This window comes from Corylus avellana, chromosome 5 (assembly GCF_965113065.1).
Source record: "Corylus avellana chromosome 5, dhCorAvel1.hap1.2, whole genome shotgun sequence".
In the NCBI taxonomy this organism is placed as follows: domain Eukaryota; kingdom Viridiplantae; phylum Streptophyta; class Magnoliopsida; order Fagales; family Betulaceae; genus Corylus; species Corylus avellana.
The window spans coordinates 15300831-15318346 of NC_142494.1; the positions used below are offsets into that span (position 1 = coordinate 15300831).

General features: G+C 31.7%; 3 protein-coding genes and 3 pseudogenes across 3 annotated transcripts; 5 read left to right on the top strand and 1 right to left on the bottom strand.

Moving 5' to 3' along the window:
- Positions 1–553: 553 nt before the first annotated feature.
- Positions 554–1165, bottom strand: LOC132181887 (tetrahydroberberine oxidase pseudogene; annotated as a pseudogene).
- A 4961-nt stretch (positions 1166–6126) lies between these two features.
- LOC148585833 (uncharacterized) lies at positions 6127–7119 on the top strand (annotated as a pseudogene).
- Positions 7120–7129: 10 nt separating this feature from the next.
- On the top strand, positions 7130–9650 carry LOC132181888 (uncharacterized). The gene is made up of 3 exons (XM_059595117.2): positions 7130–7634; positions 7717–9288; positions 9409–9650. The coding sequence occupies exons 1-3, from the start codon at positions 7130–7132 to the stop codon at positions 9648–9650; spliced, it is 2319 nt and encodes a 772-aa protein (XP_059451100.2).
- Positions 9651–10001: 351 nt separating this feature from the next.
- On the top strand, positions 10002–10613 carry LOC148585834 (uncharacterized). The gene has a single exon (XM_088516781.1). The coding sequence runs from the start codon at positions 10002–10004 to the stop codon at positions 10611–10613; it is 612 nt and encodes a 203-aa protein (XP_088372907.1).
- Positions 10614–10725: 112 nt separating this feature from the next.
- LOC132181889 (replication protein A 70 kDa DNA-binding subunit B-like) lies at positions 10726–11944 on the top strand (annotated as a pseudogene).
- LOC148585835 (replication protein A 70 kDa DNA-binding subunit B) lies at positions 11945–13070 on the top strand. The gene is given in 6 exon segments (XM_088516782.1): positions 11945–12091; positions 12186–12266; positions 12268–12344; positions 12430–12550; positions 12652–12807; positions 12897–13070. Coding segments are annotated over 6 exon segments (756 nt in total).
- The last annotated feature ends 4446 nt before the right edge of the window (positions 13071–17516 follow it).

Genomic DNA, 17516 nt, shown 5'->3' on the forward strand with positions numbered 1-17516 from the left:
GCGATTTGAAAACACAAATTTTTCGATGTTTCCAAATCGAAATTTTAAGGAAAAATTACACTTTACCCCCCCCCCCTCCCCCGACGCAGCGCTGCTTCAATTGGCTGGAAAATTCGATTAGTGAGAAGGAAGAATACAATGGTGTTAGATTATGGTAAATCAGAAAGTTGTTTGAATGAGGTTTTGAGGAAGAAGAAGCTCTGGATGGGGTGATGATGTTGAGTTTGAGCTCTGTTGCTTGAAGTTCATATGTTTCACTACTGTAAATATTTTTCTATAAATTCAGACGCTGCTACCATAGTAATCATGGGAAGCAAATCAAAACAAATTTTAGTATAAATCTTTTATAAGGAATTCTTTGCACTAATTTTGTGCTGCATGAAGTTGAAAAGGGATGTGAAAAGTTGCATTGATCATGCTAGTAAAAACAAGGGCTAATAGAGGACTAATATGGGATCATTTTTAGTTTCGAATTCTTGCTTTAATTAAGCATTGGTGACTGTTAATGGTATAATCACCACACATGCAACAACTCTAAGTGTTAGTGGTATAATCACCACGCATTCTTGTCCGCAACATATTGCCATTGATGAACAATGTCGGTGGCACTGTGTTCCAAGGTTTTTTCTACTCTAAAAACCGTGACAATTTCTGGGACAACAGCCAGCTTGATTTTCCAAGAAAGTACTTCGACACCTACTGTTGGACAAACGCCGGTCGGGAAGCGATGGATCTTGCTCTTCTCTACTATTCTATAGAAAAGCTCGCCGAGCGTTGCTCCAGACTCAGCCCAAGCACTTTCATATTCGATGTTCACAGTAATAGATCTTAGATTGAACATGTCGAGGATTATGAACGGGGCGTTCGACACATATGAAAGGCTGTCGTAGTCGTGGTCACCGCTGCAGATCCGGATTTTGAGGCTGTGGATTTTAGAACAGAGTATCGATGCTTGGATGTGAGAAACGTGGTTGGGGGCTACTATGAACAATGGTTTTGTGGTTGTCGGTGACGTGAATCTGAGGTTTCTTATGTACGACTGCAAGACAGTTGTGAAGGAAGAGTTGATAGGATAGAAGGTGACTAAAGAGATTGGCAGGGAGGACTGAGAGTGGGCAGAAAGACATTGAAGAAAGCTCTCTTGGTCTGTATGTGAAGCTGCCATTGAAACTTGTAGTCATCGAAAGTCGTTGAAGTCCACGTCTTTGTCTGAGATGGAAGAGATGAATGAGTTTGGAGAGCAAGTTCATCGAGTTTGGAAGCAACCCGGTTAAAGAATTGTGAGAAACGGCCAGCAGTGACGTTGGAAGGGATGGGGGTATTTTGGGTAGTAAAAGGCCATAAGTGATCTCGTGCAACGCACGTGATCATTGTTCTGTTAGTCAAAGCGGCTTTGACTGACGGAATAGCTGAATTGAAAAAAATTGGAATTTTGTGGGGGTAGATTGCAAAAATTGAAACTTTAGGGGTCAAATTGAAAATCATTGCCAACTTGAAAGGGGTAAAATGTAATTTTCTCAAATTTTTTTAAGACACTTCTAACTATATATATATAAAAGCCGAGTTTTGACGTAGAAGTGCTTAGAATTGCGACACATGTCCATATTTTTTAATTGTTGTTTAATTTTTTTAAAAATAAAAATCTTAAATTTTATTTTGTATCATTAATTTATTAAAAGATTTGGAGGTTCAAAATTTTATTTTTTTGTTCACTATGTATGAACCGGAAAAATAAAAATCTTAAATTTTATTTTGTATCATTAATTTATTAAAAGATTTGCAGGTTCAAAATTTTGTTTTTTTGTCCACTATGTATGAATTGGAAAAATAAAAATCTTCAATTTTATTTTATATCATTAATTTATTAAAAAATTTGAACCGGCGTTTCAAATTTTATTTCGGTTAAAAAAATTGAACCGGTTCAATTTGTTAAAAAATGTATCTCTTCTTCCAACGTTTCTTTCTTCTCTGTTTTCCTCCTCTTCCTCAAGGCATGCTCTCTCTCTTTTTCCTCTTCTTCCAACGTTTTCCTTTTTTTCTCTCTTTTTCTATCTCTCTGTTTTTAGGGTTTTCTGTTTCTTTGTTCAAAGAATGGAATTGGGTATCTCAGCAAAGCCTTTGGAAAGCCTTTGGGTATTTCTTCCTCAAGGCATGTGCTCTCTCTCTCTCTCTCTCTCTTTCCTCTTCTTCCAACGTTTTCCTCTTTTTCTCTCTTTTTCTATGTATCTGTTTTTAGGCTTTTTTATAACGGTTTGTTAAAATTTACCGCTTCATTTATATTTCCCACCCTCTCTAGGATGTTCTCCACCGACCTCAATTTCTCAATTTCTACTTTTTCTATCTCTCTGTTTTTAGGGTTTTCTATAACGGTTTGTTAAAATTTACCACTTCGTTTATATTTCCCACCCTCTCTAGGATTTTCTCCACCGACCTCAATTTCTCAATTTCTAATCAATCCCTCCTTCTCTAGGATTCTCTCCGCCGACTTCAATCTCTATATAACTCAACCTGGGCTTCTCCACTCTCCACCGTCTCTTGATCTTGATCTCTGCATCAGGTTAGTTTCTTTGACTGTGTTCAGATATGGATTTTATATATTAAATTTGCGTCTTTATATATATGAAATTTTATTGAGTTCAAAGATGGGTTTTATATATTAAATCTTTTAGTTCAGTCTCCATATATGCATGTCTTCCTGTCAGTTCCAACATGTCTTTTAAGATTCCCGATAGTGCTCAATAGGATCCATCCAACTCTGCAGAAGCTAAATCCACATATAAGATGTTTGTATTGGCAGGGAACTTTGCCTGCAAACTTGAATACAGAAAATATGGTTTTTAATTTGGTTTATGAGAGGAATGTAGAATTAGTTAACTGTTTTTTTTCTGAATCGTTTCAATTAGGACATTATGTAAATTTTGAATTAATATGATGTGGAACTAAGAACTTTTTAGGATTAAGAATTTGATTTTGGCAAATAGCAGAGATTTACTATGATAAACCGGTTTTTTTATTTTTTTTATTTTTTTTTATTTATGTAGTTTCTTTACTTTATTTTGTATCATTAAGGAAAATTGGGAGTTTGAAGATGGATATGTGATTTAGGGTTCCGATTTTAGGGATTTTGGGCTTTGAAGGGGTATGAGAAAAAGAAGATAACCTAGGATATACCTATTACTCTGTTTTTCTAATGATTAATGGGAATTGGGATGAGTATTAAATATGCTTGATTCTATATATGGGTTATATAATTTTAGTTTATTTGGAAGCAAACATATATTCCCGATAGTGCTCAATAGGATCCATCCAACTCTGCAGAAGCTAAATCCACATATAAGATGTTTGTATTGGCAGGGAACTTTGCCTGCAAACTTGGATACATAAAATATGGTTTTTAATTTGGTTTATTAGAGGAATGTAGAATTATTAGTTAATTTGGTTTATGAGAGGAATGTAGAATTAGTTAACTGTTTTTATCTGAATCGTTTCAATTAGGACATTACGTAAATTTTGAAGTAATATGATGTGGAACTAAGAACTTTTTAGGATTAGGAATTTGATTTTGACAAATAGCAGAGATTTACTATGATAAACCGGTTTTTATTATTATTTTTTATTTATGTAGTTTCTTTACTTTATTTTGTATCATTAAGGAAAATTGGGAGTTTGAAGATGGATATGTGATTTAGGGTTCCGATTTTAGGGATTTTGGGCTTTGAAGGGGTATGAGAATTATTCTGTTTTTCTAATGATTAATGGGAATTGGGATGAGTATTAAATATGCTTGATTCTATATATGAGTTATATAATTTTAGTTTAGTTGGAAGCAACCATATATTCCCAATAGTGCTCAATAGGATCCATCCAACTCTGCAAAAGCTAAATCCACATATACGATGTTTGTATTGGCAAGGAACTTTGCCTGCAAACTTGGATACAGAAAATATGGTTTTTAATTTGGTTTATGGGAGGAATGTAGAATTATTAGTTAATTTGGTTTTTAATTTGGTTTATGAGAGGAATGTAGAATTAGTTAACTGTTTTTATCTGAATCGTTTCAATTAGGACATTATGTAAATTTTGAAGTAATATGATGTGGAACTAAGAACTTTTTAGGATTAGGAATTTGATTTTGACAAATAGCAGAGATTTACTATGATAAACCGGTTTTTTTTTTTTTTTGTTATTAATTTTTTTATTTATGAAGTTTCTTTACTTTATTTTGTATCATTAATTTATTAAAATATTTTCACGTTCAATTTTTTTTTTCTCAGTATGTATTTGTGTATGTTCAATTTAGAATTAAGATAATAATTTGTTTTTTAATTAACACATATTTTATGATTCGGTATTAAGTCTTTTTTGTTTTTGTTATGTTTTTTTTTTTCTTCAATTAGTACTCTTTTTATATGTTATTTCTTAGATAAAAACTGCAACTTCATAAGTAATACATTGTTTCTATTTTCATTATTCTTCTTACATTTTTTATTTCATTATTCTTCTTACATCATACGTTTAACTTTATTGTTTGTTTTAACAAATAAAGAAATTATATTTTTTGTCTCGCATGGATATGTCTTAAGCTTTATTTTTAATGGCATGGATATATTTTAAGCTTTATTTTTAAAAGACAATATATCAACCTTTTTTAACGGCCCATAAACTGTTGTTGTTTTTAAATACAACAATAAAAAATAAAATAAAAAAAGTTTAAAAATCAAAAATTTTATTTATATAGTTTCTTTATTTTTTATTGTAAATTTAATTTACTAAAGGAATTGCATGTTCAATTTCTTCTTTTTTCTTTTAGTATGTATGTATGTTTTTTTTTTTTTTTTTTTTTCATTAGTATTTTATTTGTATGTTTTTTCTTTGATAAAATTTTCAACTTCGTAAATAATAATTTGTTTCTATATATATACTTTATATTTTGTTCTTCTTCTTATTCAGTTTTTTTTTTTTTTTTGAAACATTAATCTCTTAATTTTCCTAATTTCTTACTGCATAAATATTCTAATTTATAAATGAAGTGTTATTTGACAATATGGTGTTAAATGATACGATTTAGAAATTTATTGTTCAAAATATATCAGTCTTTTTACTTTATTGTCTGCTAAAACAAGACTAAACAATTAGATGTTTCGTTTTCCATGTATCATTTATAAATTTTAAAATAGTAGTTTCTTAGGAATTATAAGACATTACTCAAAAAACATGAAAATACACCAATGCACACTACTATCATTTATAACATAAATCACAGAAACTATTTACAATCTGCATTATAATATTATGTAAATTGTCTCTAAAATTAATGTTTGTAACTCTTGAATACAGGTGATTACTTTTGCGTTCTTTGGAAATAATTTGCAATAGGAGTTAAGGTATTTTCATTATTTTTCTTAAATTTTTCATTAGTTTGTTTACTTTGTTTTGTAGCAGTAATTTCTTTTTGTTGTGAGTGTACAAATTTCTCAATATATTTTGTATGTATTATATTGCATTATGTTGACTATACTCTTTAGTTAAAGTCCATATTATATATTTTAGTTGAATTTGATGTACTAAATGATAGGATTTATAGATTTGTCATTAATTTTTTTTTCCTTGCAATTATGCAATAGAAACAAAATGGAAAATACAAGACTTTCACGACAAAGAAGGCGGACGATTATGAATGCAAAAAAAAATCGAGAACGTAGTAGTGTGGGTAGTGAAAGTATCTCTAGGCAAGTTAGGGATTGCGACAACGTTCAACCAACGGATTCAATTGGTCAAAGTATGACAAATAATAGGAATGAAATGGAAAATACAAGACTTTCACGACAGAGAAGGCGAATGATTATGAATGCAAAAAAAAAAATTGAGGACGTAGTAGTGTGGGTAGTGGAAGTATCTCTAGGCAAGTTAGGGATTGCGACAACGTTCAACCAACGAATTCAATTGGTCAAAGTATGACAAGTAATAGGAACAAAATGGAAAATGAGAGACCTTCACAACATAAACGTTCAAATCGAGGAGTTATTAGTGTGGATAATGGAAGTGGATCTAGCCAAGTTAGGGATTTCAATTGCGTTCAACCAACATATTCAACTGGTCAAAGTATGACAGAAGGTGGATCCAGCTATGGCTCAGGCAGAGAAGATGTTCCAAGTAAATGACTTAACTAAATTTATTTGATAAACAATATGAAAAGTTTAGAACAACATTAAATTTAATCCAATATTTCTTTCTTTTTTTACTTCTATTTCATACAAGAAAATTTGTTGAACCTTGGAATTTTGGTGAACCATCATGTGTATGTGAATATTGTGGTGCGATAGTATGGTATGAAGAAAGAACAACAAAATCTAGGAAGCCTCCTAATCCTAAATTTTCTCTATGTTGTATGGAAGGTCAAGTCAAGTTGCCTTTGCTTAAGAAACTACCTGTTATTCTTGAAGACTTGCTAAATCCTGCTGGTGGGCAACGTTCAAAAAGCTTTAAGGCACAAATAAGAAGTTATAATTCTATGTTTGCTATGACATCAATGGGTGGGAATGTGGATAATAGAATTAACGATGGAGGAGGTCGTTATATTTTCGCCTTAATGGTCAAAACCACCATAGAATTGGATCATTACTCCCAGGTGATGGCTTGAACCAGCATTTTGCGCAGTTATATTTTTACGACACTGCAAATGAAGTTTCGAATAGAATGAATTTCTTGAATCGCTCTGACAATAACGTTGATCAATCTATTGTTGATGTCTTGGTCCAAATGCTAAATGAAACAAATGTATTGGTGAAGGTCTTTCGTATGGCTAGAGATCGTTTTAGAGGAGATAATGTGCACCACTTAAGATTACGTATTATTGAATCACGATCAACCGATGGAAGAGAGCACAATCTTCCCACATGTTCTGAAATTACTGCAATTATCGTGGGTGACATTGGTGTTGAGAATGCACACCGTGATGTTATTGTAGATTATAAAGAAGGTGGATTACAGAGGATCAACGAGTTGCATCCGTCATATATGGCATTGCAGTATCCTCTTCTATTTTCATATGGAGAGGATGGATTTAGGCTTGGCATTTTACATAGAAGTGTTAATGAAACTAGACATAACACAAAATAGTTATGTAACAATGAGGGAGTACTATGTGTACCGGTTGCAAAACCGTCAAGGTGAAGGAAATACTTTGATATATGGTGGCCGCTTATTTCAGCAGTTTGTTGTTGATGCATACATATGTATTGAAGGAATGCGGCTTATGTGGGTAAGACGTAACCAAAGTGCATTGATGATTGAATTGTATAATGGATTGAGGGATGCAGTTATGAGGGGAGATATCACACCTGCTTCTATTGGGAAAAGAATTGTTTTACCTTCGACTTTCACGGGAAGCCCAAGATATATGATTGAGAATTATCAAGATGCAATGACAATTTGTAGATGGGCAGGCTATCCTGATTTATTTATTACTTTCACTTGCAATGCGAAATGGCCGGAGATTAAAAGCTTTCTATCTATGAATCTTGATCAGAAACCTGAGGATCAGCCTGATATACTTGCAAGAGTCTTTAAGATCAAGCTCGATCAGCTATTATATGACTTAAAGCATGGCCGACACTTTGGGAGATTACTAGCTGGTATTCTAAACTAACCATTTTTGTTATCTTCTACTTTTTAATTTTTATACGCAACATAATTAAATTCTTATTGTGCTTACAGTTGTCTATACTATTGAATACCAAAAGAGAGGATTGCCTCATGCTCATATATTGCTTTTTCTACATCCTGAGAACAAACATCCAACACCAATAGAAATAGATAGGATAATCTCAACAGAAGTTCCAGATTTGAACAAAGATCCTCAAGCTTATGATGTTGTCAAACAATTTATGGTACATGCTCCTTACGGCTCTATAAATCCAAAATCAAGTTGTATGATTGGCAACAAATGTAGCAAGCATTTTCCAAAGAGATTTTACTCTGAAACTACAGTTGATGAAGATGGCTTTCCAGTGTATAAAAGGAGGAACAATGGAAGATTTGTTGAAAAAAATAGTGTCAAACTTGACAATCGATTTATAGTTCCTCACAATATTGACTTACTGGTGAAATATCAGTCACATATAAATGTTGAATGGTGCAATCGTTCAAGGTCTATCAAGTACTTATTCAAATATATAAATAAAGGACCTGATCGTGCAACTTTAATTCTTGAAGAAAATCTACATGTCGATGGATCTACTGGAATGCAACATGCGACAGATATTGATGAAATAAAAGCATATTTAGCTTGCAGATATGTGTCGGCTATAGAGGCATGTTGGAGAATCTTTCAGATTGAAATCCATTATCGAGAACCTACAGTTGAGAGACTGAATTTTCATCTTGAAAATGAACAACTAGTCATGTTTGATGATTTGGATTATTTAGTTATTGTTTTGAATCAGCCGAATATTAGAAGGACTAAATTTACTGAATGGATGAAAACAAATGCTTTGTATGAAGAAGCAAGAGAATTGACTTATTCTGATTTCCCTTCCAAATGGGTTTGGCATAACAAAGACAAGGAATGGAAATTGAGGAAGCAAAGAATATGTGTAGGACGGATATTTTACTCTCTTCCTGAAAGTGGTGAACGATTTTATTTGCGAATGTTACTTAACATTGTTAAAGGACCTCGGTCTTTTGAGGAAATAAGAACTGTAAATAGTGTGTTGTACCCATCTTTCAAGTTAGCATGTTACGCTCTTGGTTTGCTTGATGATGATAAAGAGTGGCATGAAGCTTTAAATCATGCATCATATTGGGCTTCAAGGAAGCAACTTTGTGAACTTTTTGCAACAATGTTGATTTTTTGTGAGGTTCTTGACCCTTACAAATTATGGATTTCAAATTGGAAATTGTTATCTGAAGATATTCTGCAGCGAGAAAGAAGTATTTTACGATATAATGACCTACATCTTAGTGACTCGCAATTACAAGACTATGCACTTTGTGATATCGAACGGTTATTGAACAAAAATGCAAGGTCTTTGAGAGAATTTGAGACAATGCCATATCCAAACACATTACTTCTTAGTCAAAGTAACAATAGATTATTGCAAGAAGAATTGGATTATGATAGGGTTGTTTTGGCAGAGGAACATATCAAACTTCTTAAGGGTCTAAATTATGAACAAAGAAAGATATATGATGCAGTAATTGGATCAGTAACAGAAAAAAAGGGTGGTGTTTTCTTCGTTTATAGACATGGCGGCACTGGAAAGACTTATCTATGGAGAACCTTGATATGTTGATTGCGCTCAAAAGGGAAAATAGTCATTGCGGTTGCATCATCTGGGATTGTAGCATTGTTGTTACCTAGCGGAAGAACTGCTCATTCAAGGTTTCAAATGTCGATTAATGTAACAGATAGCTCAACTTGTGGGTTTAAGCAAGGTTCACAACTTGCAAAACTAATGGCAAGAATGGATCTAATAATTTGGGACGAAGCTCCTATGACTCATAGAAATTGTTTTGAAGCTGTTGATCGTTCTCTAAGAGATATTTTACGTTTTAGTGATCCACAAAGTGGAGAAAAACCCTTCGGAGGAAAGACAATTATTCTTGGTGGTGATTTCCGACAAATATTACCGGTTGTATCTAAAGGCTGAAGAGAAGAAATAGTTGAGGCATCAGTTAACAGGTCTTCATTATGGAAGTATTGTACAATTTTTACTTTGACAAAAAATATGAAACTTGAACAAAATCCCGATGATAATGCTGTAAAAGAATTTGCATAATGGATTTTGAAAATAGGTGAGGGCGAATTAAATGATAGTGAAGGTGAAGCGTTAATTAAGATACCATTTGAGTTACTAATTCCACATGGTAGTCATCCTATTAATGATATTGTCAATGCTATCTATCCCGAGTTGCAAACTAAATACACCGATGCAAAGTATTTAGAAGATAGAGCGATTTTAGCTCCAACAAACGATGTCGTGCAAGACATAAATGACCACATGATTAATCTTATTAATGAAGGTGAAGAAACATATCTCAGTGCAGATTCAATATGTAAAGCTGCAAGCAACATTCAAGATCACGAGCTTATGTATCCAGTGGAATTCTTAAATTCATTGAAGTTTCCAAGTATTCCAAACCATAAACTCAGACTCAAAGTTAGAATCCCTATAATGTTACTTCGTAATTTAAATCAGAGTGCTGGACTTTGCAATGGCACTAGACTTTTGGTTACTCAATTATCAAAGTGGGTGTTAGAAGCTAAAATCATATCGGGAACTCATGTTGGACATAAAGTATTCATTCCACGAATAATTTTATCTCCTTCTGATTCTAAATTGCCTTTTGTACTGAAAAGAAGACAATTTCCAGTATCTATTTGCTTTGCTATGACTATTAATAAAAGTCAAGCTCAGTCATTGCAACGTGTAGGGCTTTTTCTACCTAAACCTGTCTTCAGCCATGGTCAATTATATGTCGCTATATCTAGGGTTACAAGTAGAAATGGCCTTAGAGTATTTATTGCAGATGAACATTATGGTGACCATTTTCATACAAAAAATATAGTATACAACAAAATTTTCAATAATTTACCTAGAGGTAACTTTTAGCATAGATTTGAGTCTTACATTGTAACTTGATTTGAAATGCCAAGATTTTTTCCTAGAAATATAAGTAAACCTAACTAATATGAATTTTGTGTAGGTACAGAATCATATCAACATGACTTACACACCTCTGAATCAAATATCAACTGAGAAAGACTCATGGAATGTGAAAGTTAGAATAATAAGGATGTGGGATGCAGTTAACGTAGCGAATGGCAATGAGCTTATTAACCTTGATATGATAATGGCATGAAAATGTAAGTTGGTATTCATTTTTTTCTCAATTAAATCATTTTCAAATATGAAATAATAAATTCGTGAAACAATTTTTTTTTTCTTTCTTTTTTAGGGAACACTATTACATGCATGTATTAGAAAGAATTTCGCTCAGCGTTTTCGACCTCTCTTCAATGAAGGATGTATTTATGCGGTCAAAAATTTTATAGTCGAGGAATATAGAGCGAAGTACCGTCCAGTGCATAACCATGTTAAACTTCTTTTTATGTCGACAACATCAGTCTCTAAGATTCATGGAGTAGATCATTCCATACCTCAACATGGATTTAAGTTGGCTGATTATGAAACCATAACGAGTCGTTACAATGACGTTACTTATTTGACTGGTATATCAATCCTTTATTTTCATATATTTGAAAATATATTTACAAATTATTCAAAATGATACAAAATGAAAATTCAATACTAACTTTATTTGAATCAATTTCATTGATTTGCAGATGTAATTGGCAGGTTAGAATCAATTGGAGTTATTGAGGAGATTAATTCAAAAGGTCATCTGACAAAAATTCAAAAAATTAAGTTGTTACTGGAAGAGTAAGACATAATTTTTATTTTCATGTCAAATACATTAAGTTATTGAACCCTAAAAACCATAACTTCATATCAAATAAAGATAACAGAAAGTAAAAATTGAGATTTTAACTTATAGTTATCTACCATGTCAGAAACATATCTTTGCAAACAACTTTGTGAGGATCTACAGCATTGCAAATAGATGAGGATTTCTATAATAATTATACAAGGCCATTCATTGTAATAGTAACTTCAACTACTGTGAAAACTTTCAGAGGTAAGTATTTTACTCACTATATTTAAAAATCATATAATGTGTATTTCATTTTGCATATGTTAATGGATTTATCTTTGAAAATTTTGTAGACGAATACAACTTATCATCAACAAGCGCAACAAGGGTGTACATCAACCTTAAAATACCTGAAGTTTCCAGAGTTCTTGACAAGTATAAATATTCACAAATTATTTTATTTCTTTTACAAAGAAAATGGAAACTAAACCAATATATATATTTTTGAATGAATAGGTTGAACAATGTCACGATAACGGAAGTTAAGGAATTGAAGAAAGAACGGCCACCAATTATACCAGACAAAGAACTAGCCTTGCATAATAGAAAGACTATTGCTGAAATAAAACAAATGGATTGGAAACCAGAGATAAAGGTATGAGCCCTAATTCTAAGATCTAAATCTTAACCTATAATATCACAATATTGTATCATTTATTTTTACTTTTTAAAAAAACTTAATATCGCAGGAAGTATTAATTACATGTTTATGCAATGTCAATAGAATAGACACCAAGTTTGGATGGTACTATATTGGGTGTCTTACATGCAAAAACGAAGGTTAAGATTATAGGAGGATCTTTTTGGTGTGAACGTTGTAAAGCAAAACCTAAATATTCTGTACCAAGGTAAAAAAAAAAAAAAATTTACCATTTAATATATATGTATATAAATATATGGTTCCGACTAATAATCAATTTGGAAATGAAGCAGGTATAAGATACAAATAGAAGTATTCGATACAACTGATTCAACAACATTTATTGTGTTTGACAAAGAGGCTGAACAACTTATAGGCAAGACAGCGAAGGAACTTGCAAACATGCAAGATGAGGTAACAAAAAACTAAAAAATTCACATTACCATTACATAAACAAAAAACAATACAACATACTCTAACCTATTATAACATTATTCTCTTTTATATTTATATAGGATTTGAAGGACAATATGTTACCAAGAGAAATTGAAACAATTGTTTCCAAATAACATATATTTCAATTGCGGCTCAATGATTATAATTTGAAAAGATGATTGGAGAATTATACTGTTTCAAGAATTTTTGAACCACATGTTTCAAATATCCAAAAGGTACCATTTCATTCTATGTTTTTTTTTTTAATCTACACATTATTTTCCTACAAATTTATGCATCTTCTAATGAAATTTAATGATTACAGGAAACTCCATTAAATCAACACATGCCTCTAATTACAATACTTGAGGGATCCAACTCTGAAAACGAAGACTTCACTCAAAGTTCTTCAATGTCTTTTTCCTTACCTATCAAAGATATAGAAACAGATGATGATGAGCCGATCAAATTGCTTTGCAAAAGAAAGCGACATACTTAACACAAGACTTTGATCAACAAAAAGTTCCAAAACATTGATTGAGAAATAGTTCAAGAATTTTTTTTTTAATGCATTCTTTTTCTTTTTTGCTTTAATTAGAATTCAGACTGTTGTCAATTTATCTTTTTAAGGTTCAAAAGCATCATGCTTACAAACTAAGTAAATTGTATGGGACATTTTGATCGAATATAATTACTACAATATAATAGTTGCAAATGAAGATGTTGATGTAATTGTTCTTAATATTAATATTACTGTAATTGTTCTTAAGTTTTCTCAGCACTCAATGAATCGACAAAGTTTCCTACCAGTTTAAGTTTTTGGGGCTTTCGGGATAAGTGAACAACCCCGCGCATGGTGCAGGCTCTAAGCTAGTATAATATATAATAGGAGAGTTTTAGATAGGAGTCTCTAAAATTTTAACAAGTGACATCACATATGTTTGCCACGTGTCTCTTTTAAGAGAGTTTTAAACAGGAGTCTCTAAAATTTTGACAAGTGCCAATCCTGTGCATAACGGTTTCCACAATTCTACCCTGCCAAAGTTTTTAAACGACAAAACATCGTTTCAGATTTCTATAAGTCAATCATTGGGTTTTAGAAGAAGAAGAAAAATTGCCTGAAGCAAGAGGTTTTCACAATTCTACCTTGCCTGAAGACGCCGGCGTTCCTACCACCGTAGCAAGCCCAAAAAATCAAGAAAAGGTCCATGTCCAGTCCAAAAACTCTAGAATGTTGAACTAGCAATTCTGACACCTCCACTTAATTCCGCCCCTGACAATGCCTTGATCAGAAGAAAAGTCGGAGATTTTCCTCCGATGCACACCAAGGTTAGATACAAAATTGATGCTAGGGGTGGACATTTTATCCTTTTACCGCCTACCAATTTGCCACTGGCAAATGCAGATTAGCAGGCGAAAGAAAAAACAAGATTTTCGACTTTGTGAAATTGGAAGAAGGAAGAAAATATAAGTTGTTGGTTTTCTGACTCGACATGACAACATAATTATAAAAGAAGTTAAAAATTATTTATTCAAACTGCATCGTTTAACTCTTTGTTGATCTAAGTTAGTAAGTTTTGCATTTATTTCATCAACGGGTGTTTAATTGTCCCCTGTTTTTTTCAAGTAACTTTCGTTTCTTTGGAAGATAAAAGAAGGAGAAGAAGAAGAAGAATTGCCTGAAGCAAGAGGTTGTTGCAGATATCAGTGATCTTTTCGGAGTAAACTATAGAATTCATAGAGAGAATATGATGAGTATTGAGACGCCGACGTTTGTACCACTGTAACAAGTCCAAAAATCTCACGCCTACTGCAAATAGATTTTGTTTCGTTCAGCTAATTTTAATGGCATTTTGGTTCAGGGTATTTCGCATCTTTCTCACTTCCGCTTTATGTTCTTTTTTCCTTTGTAAATGGCAGCTATCATCTGGGCAAGGATTTACATGTGCAAAAACTTTGATTTCCTGCTTCTGCAATTCAGGTAAGACCTAAGTCTTCTTTTAAAACCATGCTTGGCTCCTGAGAAACCAAAAAAAAAAAAAAAAAAAAAAACAGAAAAAGGAATATATATATATATATATATATATATATATATATATATATATATATATAGTTTGATGCTTATTTAAAATGGTTTTTTGTTAGTGGGTAATGATGGAAGTTGTTTATATATATAATAGGAGAGTTTTAGACAGGAGAGTCTAAGAGTTTGACACGTGGCATTCTATTTATCTGACAAATTATTATATTAAATAAAACTGTGCGTTTGAAACTACCCTCTTTCTCATTCTCAACTGCCATATCTAATCTAATATATATATATGATGATTAGATTAGATTAGATTAGATAATATATATATATATAAGCCGAGTTATGACGTAGAGAGGCTAATATTGTGACATGTGGCGTCTTTTTATGAAGACAATTGTCCATGTCCATGTCCATGTTTAAGTGTAAAACAAACGTTTAGTTTTTTTAAAACCAAAACAAGGCTTTGGTGAAACGTTGTACCTTCAGTTATTTTTCAAAATAACTTATCCAATAAATAGTAAATCAAACCTCTTTTAAAACAACGTATCTAAATCAAACCTCTTTTTCATACCTCTCTCCTCACTTTGCTTCTCTCCTAAATGTCTATGGCATGCGGTTATTCCAATATAGAGCATCTCAAGGGGACAACTATGGAGAAGAAGATGGCTTCGAGATGTTCTACATGGACATCCCTTTCTCTGCATTCTCACCGTTGCTGGCCACCACGAGCCACCGGCAAATGTACTCAACTTGATCGCCATGGTCGTTTGAACTGCTTTCTCTATTGGTTTGGATCCTCCACAAACCAAAAGTTTTAGCATACTTAGCAGACTGCACTGTTTCATTGAAGTGTTTCGCGTAGGATTCAAAGTAGTCGATAAACTGATATTTTGTGGGATATTCCGAAAACTCCTCTGGGAATGGAAAGTTGGGTAGTTGGAAAAATTGTTTGGGGAGATGAAGCAAGCTTGAGGCGATCATACGTTTGGTTTTGCCACAGAGAGGCAAAGCAAAAGCAATTAGAAATTAAGAGAGAAAGAAAAAGATGAACCATCACGGTTTGGCTCTCATCCAATCGAGTTTTGAAGGTTCCCATTTTTTTCACTTAAATAAATTTTGATTTTGATTTTTTTTAAATTCTTGTGATGTATATTTTCGGTTGTTGTTGGTGTCAATTTGACTAAGAAAATTACTCTTTTCAAATTCATCAGTTTTTGACTTGGTTTAAAACTCCATGTTTCACACTTTTACGCAAACACCAGTCCCCTCTTTTTCACGAATACAAATTTGGATTTTTTTTTTCCTATTCTATTCTTCATTGTGATCTATATTTCGGTAGTTTTTGGTACTAATTTGATTAAGAAAATTATTCTTTTTAAATTTGTTTTGGACTTGGTTTAAAACACCATGTTTTTCATTTTCACTCAAACACCACTTCCCCTCTTTTCCACGTATAGAAATTTGGATTTTGTTTTGTTTTGTTTTTGTTTTTGTTTTTGTTTTTTTTTTTTTTTCTATTCAAAGCGGGAAAGGGGGATTTGGATTTGGTTTAAAACACCATGTTTCACACTTTACCAAATTCCCTCTCATTAAACGTAAGTTTTAAACTAAATGTCAGATTTACATTTCGAATGTAAGTTTTGCTTTGAACTCTCTTCGACGACGAATTTTCAGTTTCTTTCCCTGATCAATAGAGATTCATGAAGATGTATTTTGTTTGTTAAATGTAGGTTACTTTACATTTGCAGGCCGTCTTAAAATTAAGAGAATGATAAATAAACCATTTGTTTCTTTATTTTTTGTTGTTATGTGTTATTTTTTCTATTTATTTTTTGTACTAACTTTTATATTATTTTTTTAACTTCTGTTCTAAAAGTAGTTTCATTTATTATTATATATTGAGATTTGAGAAGATGTTTTTTTTTTAAAAAAAATCTGTATTTGGCAAGACTTTTTTGTATACATGTGAATTTAATTGAAACCAAGAAAGTACACAGAAAAGAAATTAATTTATTTTCTATTACATTACTATTTTTTATTTTTCTGCAACAAATACAAAAAGACAATTAATTTTGATGAAGTTCTGAAAATTGTATTTGGAGAATACAAATACAACTGCTCTAACAACCGATCAAGAATATATATAAAATTCTAATCCATATTGCGACGCATTCCATGCATGTGAATGTAACTTTTTTTTTTTTTTTTTTTTTTTTTTAAAAAAAAAATTTATTTATAATTTTTAGATTTTGTTCATCCATTTTAATGAAGATTTTGTTTATTTTATATTTCTTAAAAAAAATTGTTTATTTTGTTCTGTATTTATTTCGAATGTTCAAAATTATATGAGTTTTATTTGTATTGAAATATAATAGGTCTATATTTTAATTCATTTGAATGTTTTACGGGATTTTTTTTTTTTTTTTTTTTTTTTTCTCATTATGTGCGACTTACTCGGATTTTCATGCATTTTTGGAATTTTTCTTTTCTTCTCTTCTTAAGAGCAAAAGAAGGAAAAAAAAAAAGAATTATTTGATTGTTGTACATAAAAGGAACATAAAATCTTTCAAAACACTAATTGTATAATGAAGCATTGAACCTGATGTGAGATGATTTATTTGATTGCCTTAAATGTTGAGTGAAATTATTTGTTTTTGTTTATTTTGCTCTATATATATATATATATTTTTTTTTTTCTAAATGTTCAGAATTTATGAATTTTATTTGTATTAAGATATAACAGATATCACACCATGTGTTCTCAATCTCTTATCAAGGATCGATTTTAATTGTTGTTAATTTGCAATTAGTTTATTTGATGAAATATGTGTTTTTCTTTAAAAAAAATGTTTGGGTTTTGAAATTTGCATTTGAAGGGGTGTGTTCCGAGAGAATGATAAATGATGTAGCAAA